Source organism: Pinus tabuliformis, chromosome 1_1 (genome assembly GCF_031772625.1).
Source record: "Pinus tabuliformis cultivar Carrire ecotype Pingquan chromosome 1_1, CPIR1, whole genome shotgun sequence".
NCBI classification, from domain to species: Eukaryota; Viridiplantae; Streptophyta; class Pinopsida; order Pinales; family Pinaceae; genus Pinus; species Pinus tabuliformis.
In genome coordinates this window covers 965,059,152-965,086,187 of record NC_142297.1, presented here as the reverse complement: position 1 = coordinate 965,086,187, position 27,036 = coordinate 965,059,152, and the positions used below count along the sequence as shown (strand labels likewise).

The 27,036-nt window shown below is 39.4% G+C and overlaps 1 protein-coding gene across 3 annotated transcripts in view; it reads left to right on the top strand.

The window, feature by feature from the left end:
• Nucleotides 1-27,036, top strand: part of LOC149217706 (alpha-mannosidase-like) — a 282,843-nt gene that overhangs the window by 189,537 nt on the left and 66,270 nt on the right. For all 3 annotated transcript variants that reach the window (XM_089393051.1, XM_089393049.1, XM_089393050.1), the window contains exons 23-24: nt 26,019-26,131; nt 26,290-26,374. In XM_089393051.1, coding sequence (XP_089249177.1) covers nt 26,019-26,131; nt 26,290-26,374 — 198 coding nt within the window. The remainder of the gene's footprint in view (nt 1-26,018; nt 26,132-26,289; nt 26,375-27,036) is intronic.

Below are 27,036 nucleotides of genomic sequence, written 5' to 3'. Positions count from 1 at the left end.
TTGGATTTTGCCCACATGCTAAATTTTCATGTCCCAACCATCTTTTGCATTTTATGGTACATTTCTTGTTGTAAGTGGCCAAATTATGCTCTTAACTTTCATTTTCGTTGCATCAGCCTCCAGGGCAACATTCCAGGCTCGACCCAAAGTGAGGACAAGGGGAGGGGGAGGCTAACTCCTTGTGGACCCAATGGAAAAAAATGTGGACCTGTTGACCACTAAAGTTGCACCTAGAATTTTTTGAAGACTCCATGACCATGGATATGTTAGAGGCTTCAATGTGCCATCAAATTTCTTATTATCATCAGAGTTTTTAAACTCTAGCTTCTTCTTCTCATTCTTTTTTCACTCCTCAGATTCTATGGCCCCATGAGGATATTGTATAAATGTCATTAGCACAATCAATAAATCCATGTAACAGGCCTAGGGTGTTGGGACTTGATCAGCAAGCGAGTACACCTTGGAGTGTTTTTTTTTACTTGGTTAATTATTCCTGCGTTTTAGCGGTGAATAATTTTCTAGGCTTTTTCACTCACTACATTACCCCAAAGTTGAGGTGACGGTTTGAATGTTGAGACCCTAATGCATCTTAGTGTCTACAGTCAATGTATATTACCATGATATCTCATCTCTGAAACTTCGTAGATTTTTTCTAGGTCTAACTATGATTTTTTAATAATTAAAAGCTTCTCGCAAAATGAAATTTTTTAATTAATTTCTATGTAATGATGTAAATAGTGGCCTTAGGAAATGTTTGGGGTGTGTGACTACTCGAAATTTATCCTCAGAGGCCCAAAATTAAATTAGGACCCACTTTGAGGGTAAAAAAAAGGAGTTATAGTCCCTCAAAAGCCACTTTTTCTAATTTTAGTGGGAAAAATGAGGAAAAGATTCAAAAATACTCAATAATTGAAAAAATTCATAATTTTCTCCAAAGTCAGAATAAGTCAACCAAGTGACAGGGCAAATTGATGGGAATTCAAAGGTTTGTGAAAGATGGAAACAACATTCTTTTGGCGCCGTTGCTGGGGACAAGTCCTCTTATACTTGGAATATGACTAACTTTTGGCTTTTGCATGCTGGATTTTAGATTTAGATTCTTGTTCAAGTGGCGACTCCACTTATTTCATTTTCTGCAAGGATTTCTGCTTGAAGCCTTCTTCTCATAGAATTTTTGCTAATCTTGTATAGGAGCCTCTCTCTGGTATCTATTTTCTCTTTCAGGGTCAAGTGAGCATGACATCATGAATGATTTATTCGCTCCTTGTGATTTTACTAACATTCCAGGCGATCTGAATTTTATTCTGGATGAATCCATTGAAGCTATTGAAGAGTTGCCTAGTTTTCTAGGTAACAATGCCTTTAGTACTAAAACTCACCTTAGGAATTTCCACTTTTGTGTGAGAAAATGGTGCCATGATATTAACCACGACTATGTTAAAATGAGACTTTTCATCTTTTCGTTAGATGGTGATCCTATGGATTGGTTCATAGACTTACCTGCTAACAATTTTGATTCTTTAGAACCAATCATTGATGCCTTTGAAGAAAAATATGGTGATGAAAGAAATATCAAAGCGAAAGTTTGATTTGAACTTAAACAGGAACGCAACAAATTATACATATAACTATAAATACATAAATGAGGCAGAAATAACACTTCATTTCATTAATATCAGAATACTGAAATATGCTTACAAACAGAATGGAAATAAACTAGCTTGGGCGATGGTAGCTTATTTTGGAGAAGAGATGTGGTGGCTACATGCCTTTGAACTATGTTACAATGATGCTCAAAGGCCTATTTATTATTGAGAAACAATGGAAAACCCTAAACATCCAAAAACCTAACCCTAGGAGATGAAGCGCCAAAACTGTGGGTCCCGTTTGGGTAAATTGATACATCAACTTCCCAGGGTTGTAACTTTGGCATACGATCTCCGTTTGGCTATCATAATACCTCATTTCGAAGACCTCAAAGAGGAGGCTGAAAACAAATTGGCAAACCCATTTTGGGACATTTTTGGTCTCTTATTGATGACCATTCTAGGAAAACCTGGATTTACTTCTTGAATACCAAGGATGAGGTATTCAATCGTTTCAGAGAATTTAAAGCTCCCATGGAGAATGCGACAGGGAAGAATATCAAGGTGCTTCACTGAGATAATGGTGGAGAATATATTGATAAGGACTTCACAGATTTCCGTGCAAAGGCAGGCATCAAGAGAGAATGGACAACTCCATATAATCCACAATAGAATGGTCTAATAGAGCAGAAAAATAGAACCATTGTTTGAGCTGCAAAGGCTATGTTATATGACCAGGATCTACCCAGATTTGTATGGGTAGAAGCATGTAACACAACAATATATATATTTAGAACAAGACTCCTCATAGAGCATTGGGGAAGAAAATTCTAGAAGGAGTCTTCACGGGGAAGAAGCCAGAAGTTAGCCACTTCATAATTTTTGGTAGCATTGCTTATTGCCACGTGCTAGATGATAAAATAATCAAACTGGGTTCTTGATTGGGTACAATGAAACCTCAAAGGCATACAAAATCTACATTCCTAGCAATAGGAAGATTGTAGTAAGGTGAGACGTGAAATTCATTGAGGACTGAGCTTTCAGGAGATCTCGTGAGATGCTTGCAGGTGATCAGAATCAGTCAACAGTGTGAAAATTCCAAAACTGGAATCCTATTGCAGCAATTGGAAATTATTCTCCTAATTGTTAATTTAATTTAACAATTTATTTGTTGTTTGCTACGACAAATACTAAATAAATAACACTGTAATCTACACAAACAAAACTACAGAAGAATAAACGTTGGAAGAAATGCTAGCACATACACACATAAAATTAACACAATTATTTTTGGACAAATGTCCCCGAAAAAACCCAACTTGGGAAAACCAGTGCAACAATTGAGGGTTTAATTATTATGCAGCAGTGAAATAATATGATTACAACTGGATGCTGAAACTGGAAATCCTACAGAGAAATACTCTAAAAAATATGGAGAGGAGTTTTCCTCACCCCATAGGCAATCTCTTGGCACAACTTGCCTTCAGAATTTCGGCCCTCTAAGCCCCTGTGCTAGATGTCTAGCCTCAGACTGGACTTTGATGAAGTCATTTTGCCTTCTCCTTACCGGAAAGATGCTTCTCCGCACTCTGGGATTCCTTCTTAGCCTCTGGAATTGAAAACGTCAATCTGTCCGTGCAAATCGACTTTGCCTCTAGAGGCTACTGCGTTGCCCCAGTGTCAACCTCTCTGCAAATGCACTCACCAGATCTGGAAACCTTCCTCCGGCTTCACTGTCTCTGCCCCTCTCTCACTGCTTCCATCTTAGGCTCTCTCTAGAAATTGACTGTTGCTACTCAGGAAATCCATTTTCTCATGAAATCAAAATGCTCAAGTGTCTTCTCCATCACCACATCGACCTCCTCTTATAATCCTCCGTTGGAGCACCAATGACCAAGATTAAAACTTAATCAATGGCTAGGATCATCTTTGGATCGTTCCGTGTGAGTTTCTAGACCATTCATACCTTGAATTGATTAATATTGATTAATTAACCATATTCCCTAAGTTTAGACTTAGGAAATATTTAAAAACTAGTTAATAATCTAATTAAGCCATTTGTAGGCGGAATTTCCAGAAACAATTTCTGGGTTTTGTAGATCTCATGTATTCTAGCATCTCCACAAATATTCAAGGCTAGAATACATCCAATGCTACAAAAACTAACACTCCCTCTTAGCGAGGAGTGTGTCATAGTGCTATTGCACACCCTGTAGCAACACCCTATCTCTGCATCATCTCCTGTCATGCTAATGATGCCTAGCCATTCTTCCTAGCAAACATTGCCCAACTCTGATATACGATGCATCTGTGTTGCTTCTGACATTTCTGCCAATACTGCATGTGCACTGCAACTCCCTCTCATCTGTTGCTACTACAACTGCAACATTTGCAACTGCTCAGCCATCTGATCTCTTCTTGGCAAAGAACCGCCCACAATTCTTCCCAATCTAGAAGACTCACCCTGCCCATTATGCTATGGAAAAATGTCTCCCACTCCTCAGAGACTGCGTTTAGTGCGGTCCTCACCATCAACTCCTGATCCGGCGTGGCCCCTAGGGAAGTCAGTTGGTCCCAGATCTCCTTCAACCGACCAAGGAAGTGATCTATCTGCTCCCCCTTCTGCATCTGGTATGATCTCAGCTGATTCTCAAGTAACATCTTCCTCTCCACGGAAGTATGTTGGTACAACGTCTTCAAGGTGTCCTACATTGCCTTTGCCATATCCTTCTAGGCAATATGTTGGACCACATGATCCTTGACCCCATCAAGGATGATGCATTTCGCCTTGGCCATTGCCTCCTCGTACTTCTCATTATCAGCCGGATCAACTAGGATCACCATTGTTCTCAAGGCGAAGGCCTTGATACGATGTCTATCTAGAATGGACAGGATCCTGGCCTTCCAGACCACAAAGTTGGATGCCTCGTCCAGCCTGTCCTGATCCCTCAGCCCATCCATGGCCATCTCTCTACTCTTTTGGTGACTCCTTCGAGTCTCTCTACTTCCCTCCAGAAGTTCTTTCTTCGACTCTTGTTGAGTCTCTCTACTTCTTGCCTGGAAGTTCTCTGTTGGACTCCCTTTGAGTCACGATTTCCCTTCTGGAAATCCACCTACCAATCGTCAAGTTGCCCCTCTCCGATCTTCTGTGCTCTTGCAACACTAATCCGGATTCCTTAGCTAGAAATTTGCCTTGGTAGAAACTTCCTCTACCTTGGTTTTGCCCTGTTAGGTACTGTTCTTCCCATAGTACCCCACCATCTTTGCTCTCGCAAACTGCCCACAATTTCCTATGCCCCAGCAACTGAAGGACTGAGCTTCTAGGCTTTGCGTCATCCTGGTACTGGCAAAACAGCTCCCTCAGCCAACTGCATCAACCCTCCTGGTCTCTGTGTGGCTCTGCGTGAGCCTCTTTCTGCCCTCCTCAACCTCTGCACTGACCTCTCTCTGGCCCAGACTGATGACGCAGTCCCTCTGCGTCAACCCTTCTTTTGTCGCTTTCTGCAAGGATCAACTTCTGTCACTCAGGACAGTTGATTCTGCTGCAAATGCTCTGCTTAGCTGATGCCTTCAGCTCTCCTATGATTTGCAACCACGCTCTGATACCATGTTGAAATTTCTAATTCTATCGGTTTAGAAATTTAATCTATATTCTTCTGGTTTATTTCTTCTACTTGTTAATCTGAAAAGTTATTTAAAACATATAAATAACAAAATAAACACAATAGAACCTTAACTTCTACAATCAACAGCTGAAAAAAAAACAAACACACAAGTGACACTGTTATTTTTGGACAATCGTCCCTTGAAAAACCCAATGCGAGAAAACTGGTGCAACTATTCTAAGGGTTTATTATTATGCAGTATTTACTTGAGTACAATTGGGTGCCAAATTGGCTCACCCGACAAAGAAAATGTTGACACCTAATCTTCATGATTGGGGAATTTGTAAAATAAATAAATCAGGAATGTGAACAGTCATCGGAAGATGAACTGAACAATCACTCCTAATGTATAAAACAATAACATACCTATGGAATAAACACACCAATCAGTTTTTCTGCCTTTGGAGAGTTACTGCCTGGCCTGACATGGTATCAGAGCCAGTTCTAAAAATAGTTGTAACTCCCTTATCTCTGCCACTGCCTCTGTCCTGAAATGCTCTGCCTCCATTGCATTGCATTCACCTGATTACTCTGTCCTGACCGCTGCTCTGTCCTGAGTGCTGCTCTGCCTCCAGCTATCAATTGAGAGCTACGTTGAGCGTCCACCATGTTGCATTCTACGTGAACGGAGATTTGGAATGATGTATAAGCCTGACATGAGTCGGCCACAAAACACTGTATGCTAAGGTCCAGAATACACAGCGTCTCATAAAATTTGCATAAACAAGCAGGGATAGCTTTTTAACGGCAAGTTTTATCAGTTTTTTTGCACTGCATTCCGTTTTTCGAATTTCGTTGTCACCAAATTTGAACATTCGAATGGAGCCGAGAAAGAGCACTACTGTGCTTTTGTATTAACGTTTGAGTGCAGACGGGCAAGTGGTATGGTCAGGTAAGGGTAAGGTACAATACAGTTTGAAGTGTACGAAATATGAATTTGTATTTTGTGTCATTTTTAATGATGAGGTCCACATGCAGAGGAGAGGCGTGTTGAGCTTCTGACTGAAACTCATATGTTCATTCCATTGAATTCTATCGCCAATGATGGAGGTTGGTCGGCTATGTATTAGCCCTCTGCACGCTCCCACAATCAGATATTCAACTGATAGCATAAATAAATGATGCCAACTCGTATCTTGTTTTTGTTCATGACTTCTTGATAAATATATTCAATCAGACAGATCCGTGGCCGCTGATAGCAGATTGCAAGATCAGAATAAGATTAAAATAATGGTTTGGTATTATCGTTTTAATGTGTGAATGCGTTTGCATTTGTAACCATTTTGAATTAAAGCTACCTGACATAGTATATGCCTTGGACGTTGTTCGCCTGGGTGTTTGTGTAAGTTTCCTTGGACCTATACTGCAACTGAAACATGTTATCTATTGGAGGGAAGAGTGAAGGTATACCCAGATGGCTACAATGACTATGTTGAGATTGGACCCGCAGATTTGGTTGTGTTCCCTAAGGGAATGAAATGCACCTGGGAGGTGTCTGAAGCAGTTGATAAGAATTACAGCTTTGACTCGCTGTGTATTTTGTCTCATATAAGTCTGTTAGTTATTTATATTGTTCCTGATGTATATATCTACCTGCATTTCACATTAAAGCCATGGAACTACTGCTGCTATACTCTTAGAAGAAAAACCAGCAAGTTGATTTCTTCATATGTCTTTTATAATGGCTAGTTTAATTTAAAGATGTAGATCAACCTCTGCATCCCAGCTCTTTGGTTCTAGTTGGAAACGTCTGGCTGTTTATAATATAGCTGATAACATTGACCTTCTTGGTGGATCATGAATTTATCTGATAAAGGGAGGTTGTCTCATGAATGGATCATGACTGCATTAAAATAGCCTGTACATATGGAATATGGTGGATATATTATATGAGGATCCTTGAAGGGATTTGAAGAAACAGTACATAAAAGTATTTGAAATTTTTTTCCCTTTTGAGTACAATTTCACAGTATATCAACAGAAGTATTTTTTTCTATCAGCAGAAGTTTTTTTTTACAGAATGCATTCAATCATCTCTATGGTAGGAATAGTTCTCACTGGCAAGGAGAACTACCCTGAATAGTCCCGGATGATAAAACACACCCTCATCTTCAATGATTTGTGGAAGGGAGTGTGTGTCGGAGAAGGAGACAATGACCCAGTGCAGTCTACATCACACAAAGAGCTCGTCATTTGGGAAAACAAGAACAGCAAAGCCTATGCATTAATCGCAGCATCTGTAAATGAAGAAGTAAGTTGCCATATTTCATCATATTCAACTGCCTTTGAAGCTTTACAAAAGCTAAAAGAACTCTATGACTCACATTCTGCACTTGAAGTTGTTCAGCTCATGATTAAACTCTTCACTCTTGAACTGAAAAATAATGATCCTCTTGCTCTTGCATCTGAAGTAAAGTCTATAATGCATGATATTAAATCCACTAAGGTTGAGCTGGATATCCCTCTTATTGCTTTTCTCAAGGCACTCTATCCTACCTACTCCAATTATCTTGAGTCTTTACAAGCAAATGGAAATCTTAAAGATATAACCTTTGACTCTCTTGTGAAAAAGTTTGCTGAAAGAGAAAAAGCCTTTGGAAAGAAGACAACTCCTGAATCTTCTGAAGAGACTGTGTGCCTTGCTCATAAAGAAAAGCATCCCGCTCAAGATTCTACAAGAGGAAAAGGTGGACGAAGAGGAAGAGGAAGATACTTCAGAGGCAGGGGGGGCAAACATTCTCAAGGAGAAAAGGCAGATCTGCATTGCATTCGCTGCAAACGAAATGGATCACATGATGCTTCTACATGCAAGCTACCATGGGACAAAATTGAGCAGAAAAGAAACCAGCAGAAAGGTAAAACTGATGGTACAGACAAAGGTAAAGCACCTGAATCCGCTCACTATATTGAGGCACAATGTAACATTGGAGTAAATGAAGATTTGTTTAATGCTTCACTTGCTTCTTCGAAAAATGATTGGTTGCTTGATTCAGGAGCAACCTGTCACATGACTCATAGAAAAGATTTTTTTGAAGATTTCACTCACAATGTTGATGGAGCAGTATACTTTGCAGATCAGTCAAAAATCAAGCCATCAGGGCTTGGCACAATCAGGCTTAAACTGCCTGGTCTTCCAGACTTTCTTCTGGATCATGTTCTATATCTCCCACAGCTCAAGAGAAACTTGCTGTCCTTGGTCCACATCCACCAGCAAGGTCACTCCATTCATATGTTTGATGGCAAGCTTGAGGTAAGAAAAGCATCTGACCACTCACTTGTCACGAGGGGAATAGAAGAAGAAAGACTTCTCAAACTGCAAGGAACCTCTGCTCATGCACAACATTTCTCATATATTTCTCATCATAAAGAAGGTACACTTCCATCAAGTTTATTATGGCATGCTAGATTTGGACATTTAAACTATGACAGTCTCCGCTTATTGAAGAAAAATGGTGTTGCTGGTTTGCCTACAATTCCTAGGAAACATAAGCAATGTGATGCTTGCATTCTAGGAAAGCATAGCAAACAGTCTTTTCATGATTCACATTCAAGAGCACATAGGAAGCTTGAACTCATTCATTCAGATTTATGTGGTCCAATGCCTGTTCCTTCTGCAAATGGAAATAAATATATCATGACATTTATTGATGATTACACCAGAATGTGTTGGGTTTATTTATTGAAGAACAAATCTGATGCTTTTCAAACATTCAAGAATTTTCATAAATGGATTGAAAATGATGCACAATCTCATATTGGGTCTATTCGCACTGATAATGGAAAAGAATATACATCAAATGAATTTGAAAACTATCTTCGCCAACATGGGATCAAACATCAAACAACTGTACCTTATAATCCCCAACAGAATGGTGTAGCAGAAAGAATGAATAGAACAATTTTGAATATGGTACGATCCATGCTTTTCTTCAAAAATGTAAAGATAATGTTTTGGGCTGATGCTGTTCTATTTGCTGCATATATAAAGAATAGATGTCCATCTAATGCTATAAGAAACAAGACTCCTTATGAATTTTGGTATGGACATGTTCCTTCGATAAAACATCTGAGGATCTTTGGTTCCACCTATTATGCTTTGATACCAAAGGTACATAGAAACAAACTTGGTGCTAGAAGTCGTGAGTGTATCTTCCTGGGGTATTCAAACACCTCTAAAGCATACCGCCTCTATGATGAAGTAAATAAAAAGTTTGTTGTATCTAGAGATGTCATTTTTCTTGAATCATCCAAATCTGACAATGTTGTTGAGCGGCAACTTGATCGCTTGGATAGATTCGCAAAAACGAAATCATTTCAAGAATTTGATAATCAGATTCCACATCTTGAAGGGGGGATTCCTATACTAGATCAACATGTGGAATCTTCTTCTAAAGAACAATCTCCCCTACATGAAACTCCAACAACGGATGATGCTTTAAGTGATGTAATTGATAGAATTGGGAGACTCAATCTTGATTCAGTCCCAACTCAATCAACAGAGCAGCCTGAACCATCTCAGAAAGGTCCCCCAAAGTGGCTGACAAAGACACTTGAAAGTGTTCATCCTGATGAAATTGGAAAAACAGGAACCAGAAATTCAAACCGACAAAATGGAGGTGATGTAGATGACTCTAATTCACCTGTTGATATGGATGTTACTTATGATTGTGAATTGAACTTGTCTACAGATTTTGAACCAACTTCCTTCAAAGAAGCTGCTTCTCATGATGAATGGAAAGAAGCGATGCAAAAGGACTATGATGCCCTCATAAAGAATGGCACTTGGAAGCTGGTTGATCCTCCATTTGGAACCAAACCAATTGGCTGCAAGTGGGTCTACAAGAACAAGTACAAAGCTGATGGCTCACTTGACAAGCACAAAGCTAGGCTTGTGGCAAAAGGCTTTGCACAGAAGGAAGGGGTCGATTATGAGGAAACTTTTGCCCCCACAAAAAAATGGGCCACCATCCGGACACTCTTTGCACTAGCTGCTCAGAACGGTTGGAAAGTCCATCAAATGGATGTAAAAACTGCATTCTTGAATGGAGATCTAAAAGAGAATGTTTTTATGTCCCAGCCTGAAGGATTTGCTATGAAAGGACATGAACATAAAGTATGCAAACTTGTGAAGTCCTTGTATGGCCTCAAACAAGCACCGCGAGCCTGGTATGAAAAACTAACTTAGCATCTTCTGAAACTCAACTTCAATCATTTTGATCTTGATGATGCAACTTTATTTGTCAAGAAAGTTTGCAAAACAGTTGTGTATCTTGTGGTATATGTAGATGATCTTTTAATGACAGGGAACAATGAAAGCTACATTGCATCCATAAAGAAGGAATTAGGGAAAAGTTTTGAAATGACTGATTTGGGCTATGTTCATTACTATCTTGGCATTGAAGTAACCCAACATCCAAAATCCATATTTCTTTCTCAAAAGAAATACATTGGAGATTTGTTAAACAGATTTGGCATGACAGAGTGCAATCCTCTTTCTACTCCAATGGAACAAAACTTAAAGCTCACATCTATTGAAGGAAAGGAATTTGAGGATGCAACAAAGTATAGACAGCTTGTAGGAAGTCTCATCTACCTCACTACTACCAGACCAAACATTTCATTTACTGTTGGAATCCTCTCCAGGTTCATGCAAAAGCCTTGTGAGGGACATTGGTCTACTGCAAAAAGAGTTCTAAGGTACTTGAAGGGAACTCAAGACCTTGGAATCAAGTATACACAGGTGGACGACTTCAGCTTGATTGGATACTCTGATTTAGACTTCGATGGAGACAAAGAAACTGGGGTATCTACTTCAGGATATGCTATGAGTCTTTGATCAGGAGCTGTCTCCTGGAGATCACGCAAACAATCAGTTCCAGCAGATTCCACAACTGAAGCAGAATACGTGGCAGCAGCTGAAGCAACGAAAGAAATTGTGTGTCTCAGGAAAATTCTTGAAGATTTGTAGGTAAAACAAGTACAATCAACTCCAATCATGATTAATAACACCTCTGCAATAAAGTTGGCCAAGAATCCAAAGTTCCATGATCGAACAAAGCATATCAATACTAAATATCATCTGATTCGACATCATGTTGAGGCCAAAACAATCCATCTCCATTATTGTTCCACAAATGAGCAAATTGCAAACATCTTTCACCAAAGCACTTGGAAAGGAAAAGCTTGAACGATTCAGAATGATGCTTGGACTCACCAACATCCCTTCAGATTAAGGGGGGGAATGTTGACACCTAATCTTCATGATTGGGGAATTTGTAAAATAAATAAATCAGAAATGTGAACAGTCATCGGAAGATGAACTGAACAATCACTCCTAATGTATAAAACAATAACATACCTATGGAATAAACACACCAATCAGTTTTTCTGCCTTTGGAGAGTTACTGCCTGGCCTGACAGAAAAATAACTGGTAGTAATACCTCTCTATTGGGAAACAGGTATTCAGAAAACCTGTCCCACGAAACCCTCTCCAGCAACTCAGAAGCCTTGTGTCAGCCTCCTGCTCCTCTGCGTCAACCTTAGAACCCTCTGCGTCATCCCTCTGAGACACTGCGCAGCCTCTGGGACCCTTTGCGTCACTCTTGCTGCCCTTTGCGTGGATGATGCAAGCCCTTTGGCCTCCGCGCTGTCTTTATTGGGCTCTGCGTGGCCTGCTCTGGCTACTGCTTCTCGCTCTCTACCTCTACACTGGTCTCTCAACACTATCTTTGCCTCTTTGTCTATTACTCACTGACCCTCGCTGTTGATCAATGATTCGACTTCACTTAACAACCCCGCTCTAGCAAATCGAATGACTGATCACTCTGGTGTGTTCTCCAACTGACCCTCAAGCCTCCTCTTATACTTTTCTTGTTGGTCCTTCAACGGCCGAGATTAAATCTCTAATCAATAGCTAAGATTATATTTGGCTTGATCCATGACTTTTGGAACCTTCTAATCCAGTTTTATATTAATACCCATTAATATTTTATTTTTCCTAATTTTAGACTTAGGAACTCCATTAAAAATATTAATGATTTTAATTTCTCCCAAACCGGTTAGAATCTACCCAAACCATTTCTAGGTCTTGGAGATCTCATGTGTTTTAGCTTCTCCACTAATTTTCATGGCTAGAGCACATCTGATGCTACCCCAAATCAACACTTACCACATTGCATAAAGGTTGCGCCCATGGCATAGTCACATACATCAACTTGAAACTCAAATGAATTTTTCAAGTTTAGAAGAACAAGTATAAATACTGAATTGGTCTTTTGTTTCAAAGCATGAAATGCCTCTTGTTGTTTTCCTCCCCACTGGAAGACTTTTTGCACAACTGCCAAAGAATGAAAATGAGCTACACTAGAAGTAAATTTAAAAGAAAAATTCCTCCTTATTGGGCTGCTCCCAAAAAACCTCTTATACAAATGACTATCTTTAGCATTGACCAATCCATAATGGCATCAACCTTGGAGAGGTCTAATTTCAACGCACCTTCTCCAATATTATGGCCCAAGTACATCAAAGAAGTTTTATCCAACATATACTTTGACCTCTTCAATAACAAATGGTCTTGACATAAGACATCGAGTATTTCTTTCTCACACATGACATGTTCATAATGAACTTTTTTGAAAATGAAAATGTCATCCAAGTAGACTAACATGTCTAGAAATGGCTTCAATATATCTTTCTTGATATGCATGAAAGTAGTAGGAGCATGGCAAAGACCAAAAAGGATAACAAGCCATTCAAACAAACCTTGCTTGGTTTTGAATGTTGTCTTCCATATGTCTCCTTCAACAACTCTACTTTGATGATAGCCACTTCTTGAATCCCATTTAATGAAATGCTTCCATTCTTCATGGGCACCAAAACAATAGGTGCACCACATGGTGAAGGAGATGGTTGGATGATCATTTTGTTCAACAATCCTTGGATTTTCTTTATTATTTCTGCACTTTCCCTTCTTGACATCCGACGCATGTCAATGTTAGAAAGAAGACACTTTTGCTGCAATGGTATTTCATGTTGGATTCTCCTCTTGAAAGGAAATCCCTTTGCTTTATGAAAAACCTCATCCTCATGGTTAAAAACATTAGCCAAATCAGTTTTCAATTTTGAATTACAACCATCAAACGCTTCATAATCAACATCAACATTGGGTTTGATCATAAGAAGCACTAAATTCTTGCTTGAATTCACTAGTCTTTTCACTTTCCCTACATTAACTAATGAAAGATTTCGTTTCTTGCGATGAACAATATACTCCACACCATCTTTGAACAAGTGGTAATTGTTTTCATGACGATAGAAGATTGATTTTCTATCATAGAGGTAAGGACTACCCAAAAACCTTCCTGATATATCAAGCGGTACAACATCTAATTCAACTTCATCAATGAAGTTTTTTGTGATTGCAAACTAAAGAATAAATTTTCTTGTAACCTGTAAATTTGTGTCCTTGCATATCCAACCCAATGGATATGGCTTGTGACGTAAAATGGTTTCAAGATTAAGTTTTTTGACTAAATCATTAGATATCAAGTTGGCTTGAGACCTACTATCAAATAGTGTGTCAATTTTTGTATGTTTTGAGATTACCCTTACATGAAATAATTCAATCCTTGTTTCTTCATTTGGAGTACTAGTGTGACAATTTGATATACAAGTGCTAGCAATGAATTCTTTTCCCTTCACACCTGTCGATCCTGCCTCCTACACCTTCTTACAAGTTAGTGAGAAAATCCTTCAACGCCACAAGGTGTGGTTGGTGGCAAGGAACTTAGAGAAGGGGCTGTCACACTAATCCCGACTCTCTCTATTTGAGCTATCTCCTAGGTTAGCTAAGGAGGGTGGTCCCTAATGAAAAGTTAAGTTAAAAATGATGTGAGTTTCTAGGAGAATTGTTAGAGTTAAATAGATTATCTATTTAAGATTTAAAAGCAAAAATTGATATGATCAATAACCATCATAAGATAAGAATGAAATACATAAACAACCAGTGCCTTCCAAGTATTTTCTCTTTAAGAAATGAAATTGTATTTTGCTTCAAATGAAGTGAAATTCTTTCAAATGGAAAGCCAAAATAACCGTGAAAACTGAAACAATAAATTGTTAGCACGAGATATTATAAATGCTTTCAAGATGTATAAGTCTACAAATCAAAGCATGGAAACTATCTTTCTCAAAAGGATACAAAAAAACTCAAATGTTAAACCAAAATGACAACATGCAATTAAGTTTGCAACCCAAAATAATAGTACTTGAAAGTGAAATCAAACATTCATGACAATATGCAATTAAACCAAAAGATGAGTCAATTTCCAAGTACAAGAAAATTAAACTTGTTGCAAAATTAAAAGAGATTACAATGCTGGCATCCAAAGTGCCTTTTGAAATAAGATTTGCATGTGAGACTTTAAACCATCAAGATAGCAAGAAATTTAAGAACTTTGCAAACAAAGCAAATATGATGGAATGAATTCTTGGTTTATTTTATTAATTAGTGCTAAGGCAAAGTTATAATTGAACTCTAGTCCTCAGACCTCATCTTCGCCCAAATGTTTGGATCTCACAATGAGGAGTCAATAGAGGTAGAGGGGGCCTAAAAGTCTATTTAACCAACTTAAGTTGAAGGTAAGTTTTAATGAAGCTTGGGGCCTTCCTATACTAAAATGCCTAGATGAAGTGCAAATTGTGTTAATTCCCCAAATTAAACTAATGCTTCAAAGAGAAATAGTTTGCAAAACTTGAGAGCGTATCCATGTGAGAATTTAAATACAAGATTAGTAAAAATTTTCATGTGGAGTGAAATGTATTGATTTTAACCATACACAATATGAAATTTAAAAGCTAGAAAGTTAAGAAAAAACTAAAAGCAAGATTAGGCCACCCACAAGAATCCCTCCTCTAAATGAGGAAGGGGGGTGCCATGAGAAAAATCCCAACCTCCCTCCGACAAAATCTTTTATCTTTTATTAGCGCTTAAACCGGGCAAAAATGCCTCTAAGAGGGCAGCCAACAATACAAGAGTGATCTTTACAAAGATGAGACTAACAAAGCTAGACTCTTTCCCCAAAAAATATAACAACAACAAACCTGAAGATGGAAAAAACTATCCAAAAGAGATTCACAAGGCTCAAAAGACACATTGCCTCTATGAGTTTGCAACTCTCTCCCAAGTGCTTATAGCCTCCCTAGAAATCAGTCTTTGGATAGCGTGAGGGGGTCTTGCATACACACGAGTGAGTAGTTTTCCAAAGTTTCTCCTCAAGCTCTTTGCTGCCCAATGCTCAAGCCTATCGGCTGCAAAACACAAAAAAAATACCAATTGTCAGTGTAAAATTAGAAAAAAATAAACCAAAATTAAACTTAGAATTTAATTTACAAAGTACTAGCTCAAGTAATGGTAGTGAAACCTCATACTTGCCTAGCTTTAAAAATGACTCTTGAATAGGAGATATAACTTTGAAAGAAATAGAATCTCAAGTAGCTATAGATTATATTGGATTGAAAACTTGAAGTGAACTTGGATCATTGTGATTCTAGGAGTGAGTTAATCTAATTGAGATTTCTCTCACTTTCAGATGAATTCTTGCACACAATACAAAAGATCTTTCCCACACACTTGAACACGTATTAGTTTGCATAATATTAGAGCAATATAATAAATAAGAGAAACCAAGCATTCCTCCTAAAATGAATTAACAAGCTTATCCCTAGAATACTACTGTAAATCAATGATATGTGCAAGATAACTTGCCCACATCAATCCAAATAAGATGACAAGCATAAACTAACATTAATTCAACATGCGAAAGAAATTAAACACAATAGCAGTAGTATGAAAGGACATCACCTCATAACACCAAGATAACACCAGCCAAATATCCCCAAAGTCTTGATTATATTTAGAAAGTATGCAAGTACAAAATGGCAGAGTTTCCTCAAGCCCAATAGCTTATTACATGATACCATATGAGAGCCCATGGCTATATTATATAGAGAATTGGGAGAAAATCTCAATGAAGAATGACAATGACAAATGGAATTGGAGCCAATCCCAATGTAGAAGTGATTAAACAAGTGGCATGAGGTGATAATCCCAAAGAGAAATTCGAATTTGTTGAATGGAACTCCAATGCCAAGTGTAAAAATCGAATTCTGGCAAGTGGACATCATTTTCTTCTTCCCTTATGTGCCAAATTCAAATTTTATGATAGAATGACAAGTGTACATGGGTGGTAACCCATGTGGGGACAATTTCCCACAAAAATTTCCACCAAATATTGTCCGAAATCCTCCCAAATGTGCATTAACTTCATAAATTCGAATTTCCAAGTAAGCAACTTTTTCCATTAATGCTAGAAATTCGATTTTATTTGAGCACATGTCCTTTCCTTGATTTTAGGAGTCCACATCACCTTGGGATTTCACTTTAACTCCCCCCATAATTTTCCACCTCATTTCCACAACATTTAACATGTGTGGATATTTAATTTTCTCCGTTTATTTAATTTTTGGCTTAATTAATTACCAAATTTCCCACTAAACCTAGGAAAAGTGAGTTTTGAGGGTTCAAAACACATTTTTAACCCATCAAAGTGTGTCACAGTAGAAAGTTGAAGGTGAGAGGTGCAAATTTCACTAATCATACCCCATACAACTTCTCTAGACATCAGTTATTACATTACAAATACAATTTTATTAGCAATTTCCGCAGTGCGGAAAATATAAAAAATTAAAAAATGATTACCTAGACGTAACCAAATTCCAGGAATTTTTTTGTGTTATTTAGTATGGTAATATACATCGACTCTAGACACTAAGATGTGTTAAGGGCTCAACCTTCAAACTGTCAACCCGGCTTTGGGGTAAAACGTGAATGAAAAAACCCAGAAAATTATCCGCCTCTAAAAAAGAAGGGATAATTAACTAGATAATAAAAGCACTCCAAGGTGTGCTCATTTGTTGATCGAGTCCCAACATCCTAGACCTGTTACAGACTCAAAAACTCATCATTAATAGTATCACTTATTACAATTCCTCACAGGGTGTGGAATCTGGATACAAGAAAGATGATGAGAAGATATAAGTAGAGCTAAAAAACTCTGTTGACTGATGATATCTAATGGTACAAGTGTCCTCTGGATCATCCTTGGACATGGAGTCTTCATATAATCATCAGGTGCCACTCCAGTGGTCAACAACACCCATGGCTGTAATTTTAGTTTCATCACCCGAATCGGATCCCAAATCCTCTTGAATGACAACAGGTGTCTTTTCTTTTCCTTTGTTGCTGAATTCCTTTGGTTTCATGTTGGGATGAAGCTTCTAACAATTAACTTCATCGTGACCCTCTTTGGAATAATGTTTACATATTGTTTTCTCTCCTTCCTATTTAATGGATGCATTTTTCTTTTCTTTAAAACCATTTTCTTTTTCTTTACCCTTAAATGGATTTTTACTACCTTCTTCTGGAGTGTTTTTCTCTCTTGCCTCAGGATGAGTGGCTTGCACACACACATCATCTAGATTATTGGGATTAAAATTAAGATAGTATGCCTAAGGTAACTGTCTAAAGCCTCTATGGACTTCAACAACCTGTCTTGTGATTGCAAATCTACACCTAACATTAGAGACCTTTTTCTAAATTCTTGGGTGTAATCTTGCACATTTTGACCTTTAAGTTGTATAAAGTTTTGCCAATTCATGATGGCTTTCTGCATATAAGCTAGAGGGTAGAATTTTCTTTTAATTGCAGCAATGAAATCAGACCAAGAAATTGAGATCTTTTTTTTATGTCCTCTTGCGTCTTCGATTCCCACAATACTACTGTTGCACCCTCCATTCTCAAGGAAGCTAAGTGAATATTTACGTCATCCTCTTGAAGGTTTTGAATTCCACAATAGACCTCCAACTGACGAATCCAATAATCAAGCTTCTCTGCATTCACTTCACCATTATACATGGGCAGCTCAAATTTAACATCAAGTTTTAATAAGGGTGATTTACCAGTGCCTTTTGAGGTATGTTGATGAGTATGAGTAAGGGTTGTGTTAGTGGAAGAGGGTGAAGATCCCTGTGAAAAAGAAGATGAAGGAGATGGTGGAGAGGGTGGAGGTTTACCTTCATTTCCATTACCTCCTCCTAAAGAACCTTCTCCTCTGGGAGGTTTGGAGCTTCACCTTGCAACCTGGTATTCCTCTCTTCATAGAGGACCTTCACCATCTTTGTCATATCAAAGAAAGCCTTCCTAAGACCTTCTCATCCGCTGTCATGTTTGTAGGTTCTCCTTCATGAGCCATACTCATTTGGAGATCGTGGCAACCTTTCCCTCCTTCCCCTTGACCCAACTTCAGGGCTTTCAACCAGTTTCCCTTCTCCTATTTTGAGTTTTAACCTTGTAAGCATGACAAAAACTCGCAAAACAGTTAAATCCTTCTTGCACAAAGCAAACCTCGTGCTCTGATACCAAATATGATCTAATTAGGAATATTAGTTTTATTGTGCTATGATCCTCCTCAGATTATATACAAAATGTTATTCATGTGCTTAAGGATTCATGAGCTTATTGCAAGTGAAAATGAGTTTTTATGTTAATTTTATGAGCAATTTAACATAAATAAGAAACTGAACAACAACATATAAATGTACAGAACATCACCGAAAACACATCATAATAGGAACATGATGAAGGAGTTCACCCCTCTTGAACTACATCTCCTTGGTCCAACTTTCAATGGCTTCGGTCTCTCTATTATGCTCAAATGTGTAAAAATATGCATTTATAGTGCTTAAATGCTTCTGCAACCTGCTCTAATTAGTCCAGAATGTCCCAAAATGGCCATCTAGCCTCTTTCTGCTCCTGATTTGGTCAAGAACTGAAGAAGTTATGGCCTTTCCCAATCCTCTGCTAATCGCACCACAAATTCCCCAAAATACGGCATCATCCTACAATTTCGCCCACAAAGCATGCTAATGGAGCAACAATTTCGCCGAAAACCAGGTGAAATTGTCAGATAGTTAAAAAGACCGCTAACACTTAATTTCCGAAAATTTAGATCATGTGGGGGGCCACGTGCCTGGGGGCTAAGGCCAACGGCCCGCCCTCGCTAGTCGAACCCCCACTCCACCTCCGCCACAGTGGTCACATGGGCAGTTTATATAATTGCAACCATGGCTGGCCCCACACGGGCTGGCTCATTTCTAAATAGTGCGACAACATGAACTTAAATATAACCCGAAGTCTATATGGTTAAGCGACAACAGTTATGGTGCAATGGTATTGACTTTGGATTAGAGTTGGGAGGTCACGGGTTCGACCCCCGCTCCCTTCGCTCGGGCTTCAAACAAAATTTTGATGCCCTCTCGGGCTGCCACGTGGCAGCCTCCGGCTGGGCCACGTGTCAACCCATGGTTGGCCACCATTCCAACCAATAAGATTGCATCAATTGCATCCATAATAAAATGACACTTGTCAACACCTCATTCGCCGAAATAAACCGTTGACCAGTCAAATTGCATAGTCAGCTCTACCACCTCAGCACCCAGCCAGCAGTGAGGATGCATAGTCAATAGTACTGACAGATGACTGGGTTGTCCTTTTTTAAAAAAAATTGCCTGTTTGGGAAAGTGGACAAAACTCGTTTCTGGAGTCATATGGAGTCTGTTTCGCACGAAACAAGCTGTGACGGATTCAAGATGATGAGAACTACGCAGTCATCCAGTTTCACACCAATCTGACAACTTTGAATTTTGAGCTATTTTTTGAGCACCTAATCACAGGGGTACAGGCCGTGATTACTACCCTGTACAGACATCCCAAGGCTTACAAGGATGAGATTGAGAGGGCCATTTATGAGTCATTGGAACTTGGGCACATTAGGCCTAGCTCCAGCCCTTTTGCTTCATCAGTTGTCCTCGTGAAGAAGGATGGGACATTACGCATGTGCATCGATTATCGGGCCCTCAACAAGAAGACCCTGAAGAACCATTACTCTATCCCACACATAGATGAGTTGGTGGACGAACTGAGGTGGGCTAAGTTCTTCTCCAAGATTGACTTGTGTTAGGGATACCACCAAATCAGGGTGAGGGATCAGGACGTCCCTAAGACAACTTTCAAGTGCCACTATGGGCACTTCAAGTTCTTGTTTATGCCTTTTGGGCTAACCAATGCACCTTCCACCTTCCAATCCTGCATGAACCACATGTTTTGTGGGCAATTTCGGAAGTTCTTGTTGGTGTTCTTTGATGATATTTTGATCTATAGCCGGACCATGGAGGAACACTTGCGACATTTGGAGACAATATTGTGTATTTTGGAGGAGCAACAGTTTTATGCTAAGTTTTCAAAGTGTGAGTTCGGTTTGACGAAGATGCTCTTTCTAGGGCACATTATTGGGGAGAACGGTGTGAGAGTCCATGAGGAGAAGATCAAGGCCATCCAAGATTGGCCAAAATCCATGAATGTGACGGAGTTGAGGGGTTTTGTGGGTATCTGCACCTAATACAAGAAGTTTGTGAAGGGATTCTCTTAGTTGGCATCTCCCCTCCCCGATTGACGAAGAAGGGGGCGTTTAAGTGGACAGATGGGGTGCAGGAGGATTTTAAGCCCCTCAAACAAGTCATGAGCAGCGACCCAGTGTTGGCACTCCTAGATTTCGCACAACCTTTTTACTTGAGTGCGGTACATCAGGGGAGGGTGTAGGAGCATTTTTGATGCAAGAAGCTACTACCCACGAGAGGTTGTACTCCATTTTACACTAAGAAATGCTAGCCATCATACATGCGCTAGCCAAGTTCAGGCAATACTTGGTGGGAAACAGGTTCCAGGTCAAGACAGATCACAACATTCTCATATTCTTCTTGGAGCAGAAATAGTTGCAGGAGAGGTAACAAAAGTGGGTGAGCAAGCTCCAGGCATACGACTTTGACATTGAGAATGTCAAAGGAAAGCATAACATGGTAGCCAATGCGTTGTCCAGGAGGCCAACTACCATTTGACTAATGAGCATTGTACTAGACTAGAGAGGGCAGTTACTGGTGGAGTATTCCAAGGACTGATTTGTATGTGACATCCTTGATGGTGCAGTGGAAGATGAAAGGTACAGGGTGATGAACGAGGTGATTTACTTCCAGGGTCAGATTTATTTAGTACCCAATTCCCAGTTGAGGGAGAAGATCATGTAGGCTTCCCATGACTCACCATTAGTAGGGCATCAGGGGTTTACCAAGACATACAGGGCTATCAGGGAGCATTTTGCATGGAGGGGCATTAAGGATGATGTTCTGAGGCACATCCAAGAGTGTGACACATGCGAGAGTAACAAGGGTGAGCAGACATACCCTGCAGGGTTGTTGCAACCTCTTCCTATCCTTGAGGGGAAATGGGAGAGTGTGTCGATGGACTTTATTACTGGGTTTCCCATAGTTCAGGGCAAGGACTGCATATACGTGGTGGTGGACCGATTAACGAAGTTTGCTCACTTTTTCGCCATCTCAGCCCAGTCTTCAGCCTCACAGGTGGCCGAACTGTTTTTGAAGGAGGTATTTCGGCTTCATGGTCTCTCGAAGACCATTGTTAGTGATCGTGATAGCTGGTTCATGGGGGGATTTTGGCTGGAGCTATTTCGACTAGTGGAAACAAATCTCACTTCGAGTACTAGTTGTCACCCCCAGATTTATGGGCAGATGGAGATAGTCAACAAATGGCTGGAGGGTTACCTACGCAACTATGTGACGGGCCATCAACGTGCATGGATATGGTGGTTTCATTTGGGTGAGTACTGCTACAACACAACGTATCACATGTCCATAGGTATGTCCCCATTCAGAGATTTGTATGGTTATGATGCATTATCTTTTGCTGGCGTGATGTTTGGAGACGGAAAGGCCCCTAGGGCCAAGGATTGGATATAGGAGAGCCACGACATCTTGTGGGCTCTCAAAGATAACCTGCAGACTGTCCAGAACCGCCAGAAGCTCTATGCAGACAGAGGCCGAGTAGAGAGGCAGTTTGAGGTTGGGGATTTGGTCTTCTTGAGACTTTGCCATTACAAACAGTCGACACTCAAATTGAAGGGGCCCGAGAAGCTCAAGCCTTGCTTTTATGGGCCGTACAAAGTCACGCGGAGAGTTGGGGAGGTAGCGTACAAGCTAAAACTACCCTTGAAAGTTGGGTTCATAACAATTTTCATTTGTCTTGCCCGAAAAAGGCACTGGGTCAACAAGTGACAGAACGTAATGTCAATTCCTAAATTATTTTGGAACAGGATTAATTTCTACATTTTGGGGTCAATTTTGGATGAGACAGGGCCCATTTTATTTTTATTAGAAGACTTAGGAGTTAGAAATAAGTTACATTGGATTTTGTTAGTAGCATGTGGGGCCACCCAAACAAGGAAATACACACTACCTAAGCCAATGGTTCGAAATGCATGAGAGGTAAAATCGAAGGCTTAGTGAGGGACCCACGAAGGAGAGAAAAAGGAAAGAAAAGAGATCCACAAAATCTATATAAGGGAGGAAACACTCTTCATTTGACATCTTTGCCATATCGAATTTCTTCTCAGTTGCTCGAGCTGCTTAGCCGGGTCACTTGTTGTTTAGCACGAGTTTTCCAGGCAGAGAATTCACCCTTTCTTTTGGGGGACTTTGAGTTCCAGCCTAGAGAGTTTCATCGATAATCTTCCAGAGGTGATTTTAAGTGTGGTTCCAACATTTGTATTTAGAGTTTTTACAGTGGTGTGTATTCCAGGAGGATGCAGGGGGGAAATCGAGTTGAGGTCCTTTGCATTCTTCAGAGGAGATACTGTTAGGAGAAATTCTAGGAAAGAAGCTTTGGTGATTTTTTGTTCATTTGGGTTAGTTTTTGGGCTGAAGGTGATAGCTTTCTTCAGTAAGGATTTCGTAGTTCCTGGGGCCAACACAAAAGGAAGAGACTGGGCACACGTGGGTGGTGGAGACTCAGCCATTGGAGTTGTTCCTTGCCGGGAGAAATAAAGGAAGTATTAGTGGAGATGATTGCTACCTTTCTGGAGTGTTTGAGGAGGATTTTGTTGGTGTATTGATAGTCAGTGTGCTTCAGCAGCTCTGGAGAGCGTACAACTTTTTGGGGGTCAATTTTGGAAGGTCAAAACCAGGACAAACAATTTCTGGGTTTTTGTGGGTTTTGCTTTAGGAGCTTAGAAACACTTTTACAGAATTTTATGAGCATAGAAAATGGGTTTTTCAGCCATATCTTTGTAGCAGATAGTGAAAAATTGTTGGGGACTATGCAGTGCAGTAGTTGGACAACTGATTGTAACTCCAGATTGTCATTGCTTCACCTAGGCTTTTCTCCGCTTTCCTTTGAGGCAAGCCCAGGTGCATGCCTTCCATATTTTGTATTCTTGCACCAGTTTATAATAAAATGGCTCGGTTGCTTCCATATTTCTGTTTGTTACGGGTGTATTCTAATTGCTTTGAAATCTCTATGGTGAAAAATTGTTATTTGCTTGCATAGCACTATTTTTCCTATTTTGGGACATTACACCACAGCTACAGAGCTACCACCCATGGATGATGAGGGGCACTTGGTTTTGGAGCCAGAGGCTATTCTGGACACCCGTGAGAGGCACTTGCGAAACAAGGTTATCAAAGAATTTTTAATCAGGTAAAGGAACCTACCAGATGAGGATGCCGAATGGGAGGGAGAGCAGATACTTCAGCATCCTTCATTGCAGTCGCTTGAAGAAAAGCAACGTTTTTGCGGGGGGGACTATGATATTCCCACTTAGAATATTGCTAAGGGGAAATATGAATTTTGCCCAATTTTGTCTTATTTCGTACTCGCACTTAAGAAAAGTGGGTTTGGGGATCCCACTTTAATTTTGGAGTTAGGAAGAGGCCCAAACATTAAGTGATGGTGAGAAAATTGAATTGCTAGTGGTAAGTGGGGGCTACTCATGGAGAAATATGGCCCCATAGGAAGTACACGCTCATTGGAGGGAAATTGGTGGGGGAAAGTCGATGACAGGGCCCACATAGGCAACTGGGAGGCACTTTGACAAAAGAGGAGGAGACAATCACTTTTGGGCATTCTTGATCATTTGAGTTTTCTCTTGCACTAGCACGCTTGAGCTGATGCGAAGTCTGCAAGTGTTGTTGAGCACAAGAGGTTTCCAAGCGGAAATCTCACCCCTTGCTTCAGTGGACTTCAAGTGTCAGTGCGAGGAAGTCTCATCTTTTTCATATTGATCCGGGAGCAATGTAGTGGGAGTGTGGAGGAGTTCTAGAGTTCTAGCGACAACAACATAGAGATTGCATTGTCCTTATTAGTGCCACATGTGGGACTTGAGGAGAGAAGGGAGTTTGGGGCTGAGATTTGTGGGGGAGTCCGGGAAGGAGAATTGCTGAAGATTTCATCCATTTTGGGGACACTCAGCAACAGAATTTACAGGTGGGTCGAAATACCCAACAACAGCAGCAGCCAAGGGAAATTGGGCCGAAATTCCAAGGTCAACATTTGGCCAATTCCTTCATGGGTTTTTGTGGGTTATTGGAGGAGATCACTGGGTTAATTTCCCAGAATTTTCTGAGCACAGGAGGAGGCTCTAGCAGTGAATTTTTACAGCCAACAACTTATTTTCTGGGCAGTTCAGCGCAAAGCCATAGAGAGATCAGCCAGCAGCTTTGGGGGGTTTGTCTTCTTCACTTGGGATTTGCTAGATTACCTTAGGAAAGTCCAGGTGCACACTTTCCAAACATCAGATTGTAACCCCATGCTTTCATAATAAAATGGCTTAGCACAGCGCAGTTTTTGGCTCTATATCGTGGTCTGATTTGTGTGCAATTTTTGTGTATTTTTACTATGCATGCTTTGTTTATTACTGTAAATTTTCTTTAGGGATATTACAGTTTCATTATGATTGAAATACGCTCTTTTCCTTTTGTTTCAATATTTATTCCTTACACGTTGATATTGTCATTGATTGTGGAGTATTTTCATGCACTTCTATTCTATTTCTTGGAGGCTCAGCATTTGAAGAAATCAATTTCAAGATTGTGCATTTAAGCATGTTCTTCATTACTCCTTGCATGGCGTCATCTTATAAGAAAAGGAAATTGTCTAAAGCAGTGGTCCAATTTGTTGTATAGATCACTGCATTTAATTGAAGGACAACATTCTATCTAAGACACGAGTGACAGTTCAAGTATCCGCCCATCTTATTTATTAGTCATACGTAGATGTAGCAATGTATCATCCCTCATTTAATAAGCAATAAAACATATAGGTCCTTCATCAAATTAATGTGATTACTGATATGAAAAACTCCCCTTAAATTTTAATAGTGTTTATTGGTACCTCATTCACCAAAGCTGAAAAGGATTTGCTGTGTGATAGAATGCATCACTTTCAGTTATTGGGTCATCTTTAGAACATGTGAAACCAAAACCTAATTATAATTTTAGGCGGTGAAAACCCTAAGAAAAATGTAGTGTAAAATGGCACTTCTTATGGACTGATATTCTTAGGATAAAAGAAAATGAATTCTCCTTTTTAGGTACTAGAAGATATAGGCTCCTTGTGGTAAAAACTGTCTGAAGGATAATGATACTTAAAAGAACAAACGTAGATGAATATTAATATGCAACTTTGTCTCAAGATTTTAGTTATTTCGGTGAATTCGTGAACCTTATAGTATCCTGCATAAATATTTTTTCTGTTTTTCAATCACAAAAGCTTCACGAATTACTGAATTCTGTGAGTATTTGCAGCTTAACCTTGGGATCTATATGATGGATGACAAAGCTGAATTTTCAGTTTTGGTTGATCGTGCTGTTGGAGGTGCAAGCATTAAAGATGGGCAACTTGAACTAATGCTTCACAGGTTTTTTGAGTATCTTTATAATTGAGAGAAATCAAAATATCACATTATCATCATCATTATTAAATATTATAGTATTCTTAGAGAGTTTTCAAATTTCTATGTATCATTTCATATAAACACTAGAAAATCTAAAATAATTTTCTTTTTTGCTTTACCAGGCGATTGCTCTATGATGATGGTAAAGGGGTTGATGAACCTCTTAATGAAACTGTTTGTGATCAATCAAAGTGTCAAGGACTAACAGTATGTGATTTCAAAAATGTTTTTAGTTGTAAATTTTTTTAATCAATATATGTAGTTTAATGTGTTTGATAGTAAGTTGATGTAATATTCCTTAATATTATTTGATTAATTTTTTTAGGAAATTGCTTTAGAAAAATGTGCCATAAATTTTTCAATAAGAAATGGAACAATTTTGCACAAGAAATTATCAGCATTTCAATCATTTTTTTGACACAGTCGGGTATTTTTTTTATATTGCAAAAAAGAAAAGGAGTGAGCTCCTTGTACATTTGGAAGAAGACTGATTCAAATGTAGTGCACAAAATGGGAGCACAGTCCCTGCATCTACACTTTCATCCTTGATTCTATAAAATTCAAAAACTAAAGTGGCATATTGCCTTACATACTGTCCTAGAAACAAACTATATTTGCACTACATTAATAGAAGAGACAAGATCACCAGAACTGATTTACTGATTCCTCCTGCTGGGGCGGCGCTTCTTGCTGTACCTGGAGGATGTTTCCCCTTGCTGGCTTTGATTGAGGGTCTTGATGTACTCGACTATTTCTTCCAAGTGTTTGCATTTGTCTTTTAGATCTTCTATTTCAGCTCTCTATAAATCTATGTCTCTTTGCTTGTACACATTGGCTGTCTTCATCTCTGCCCTGAGGTCCTTTAAAGC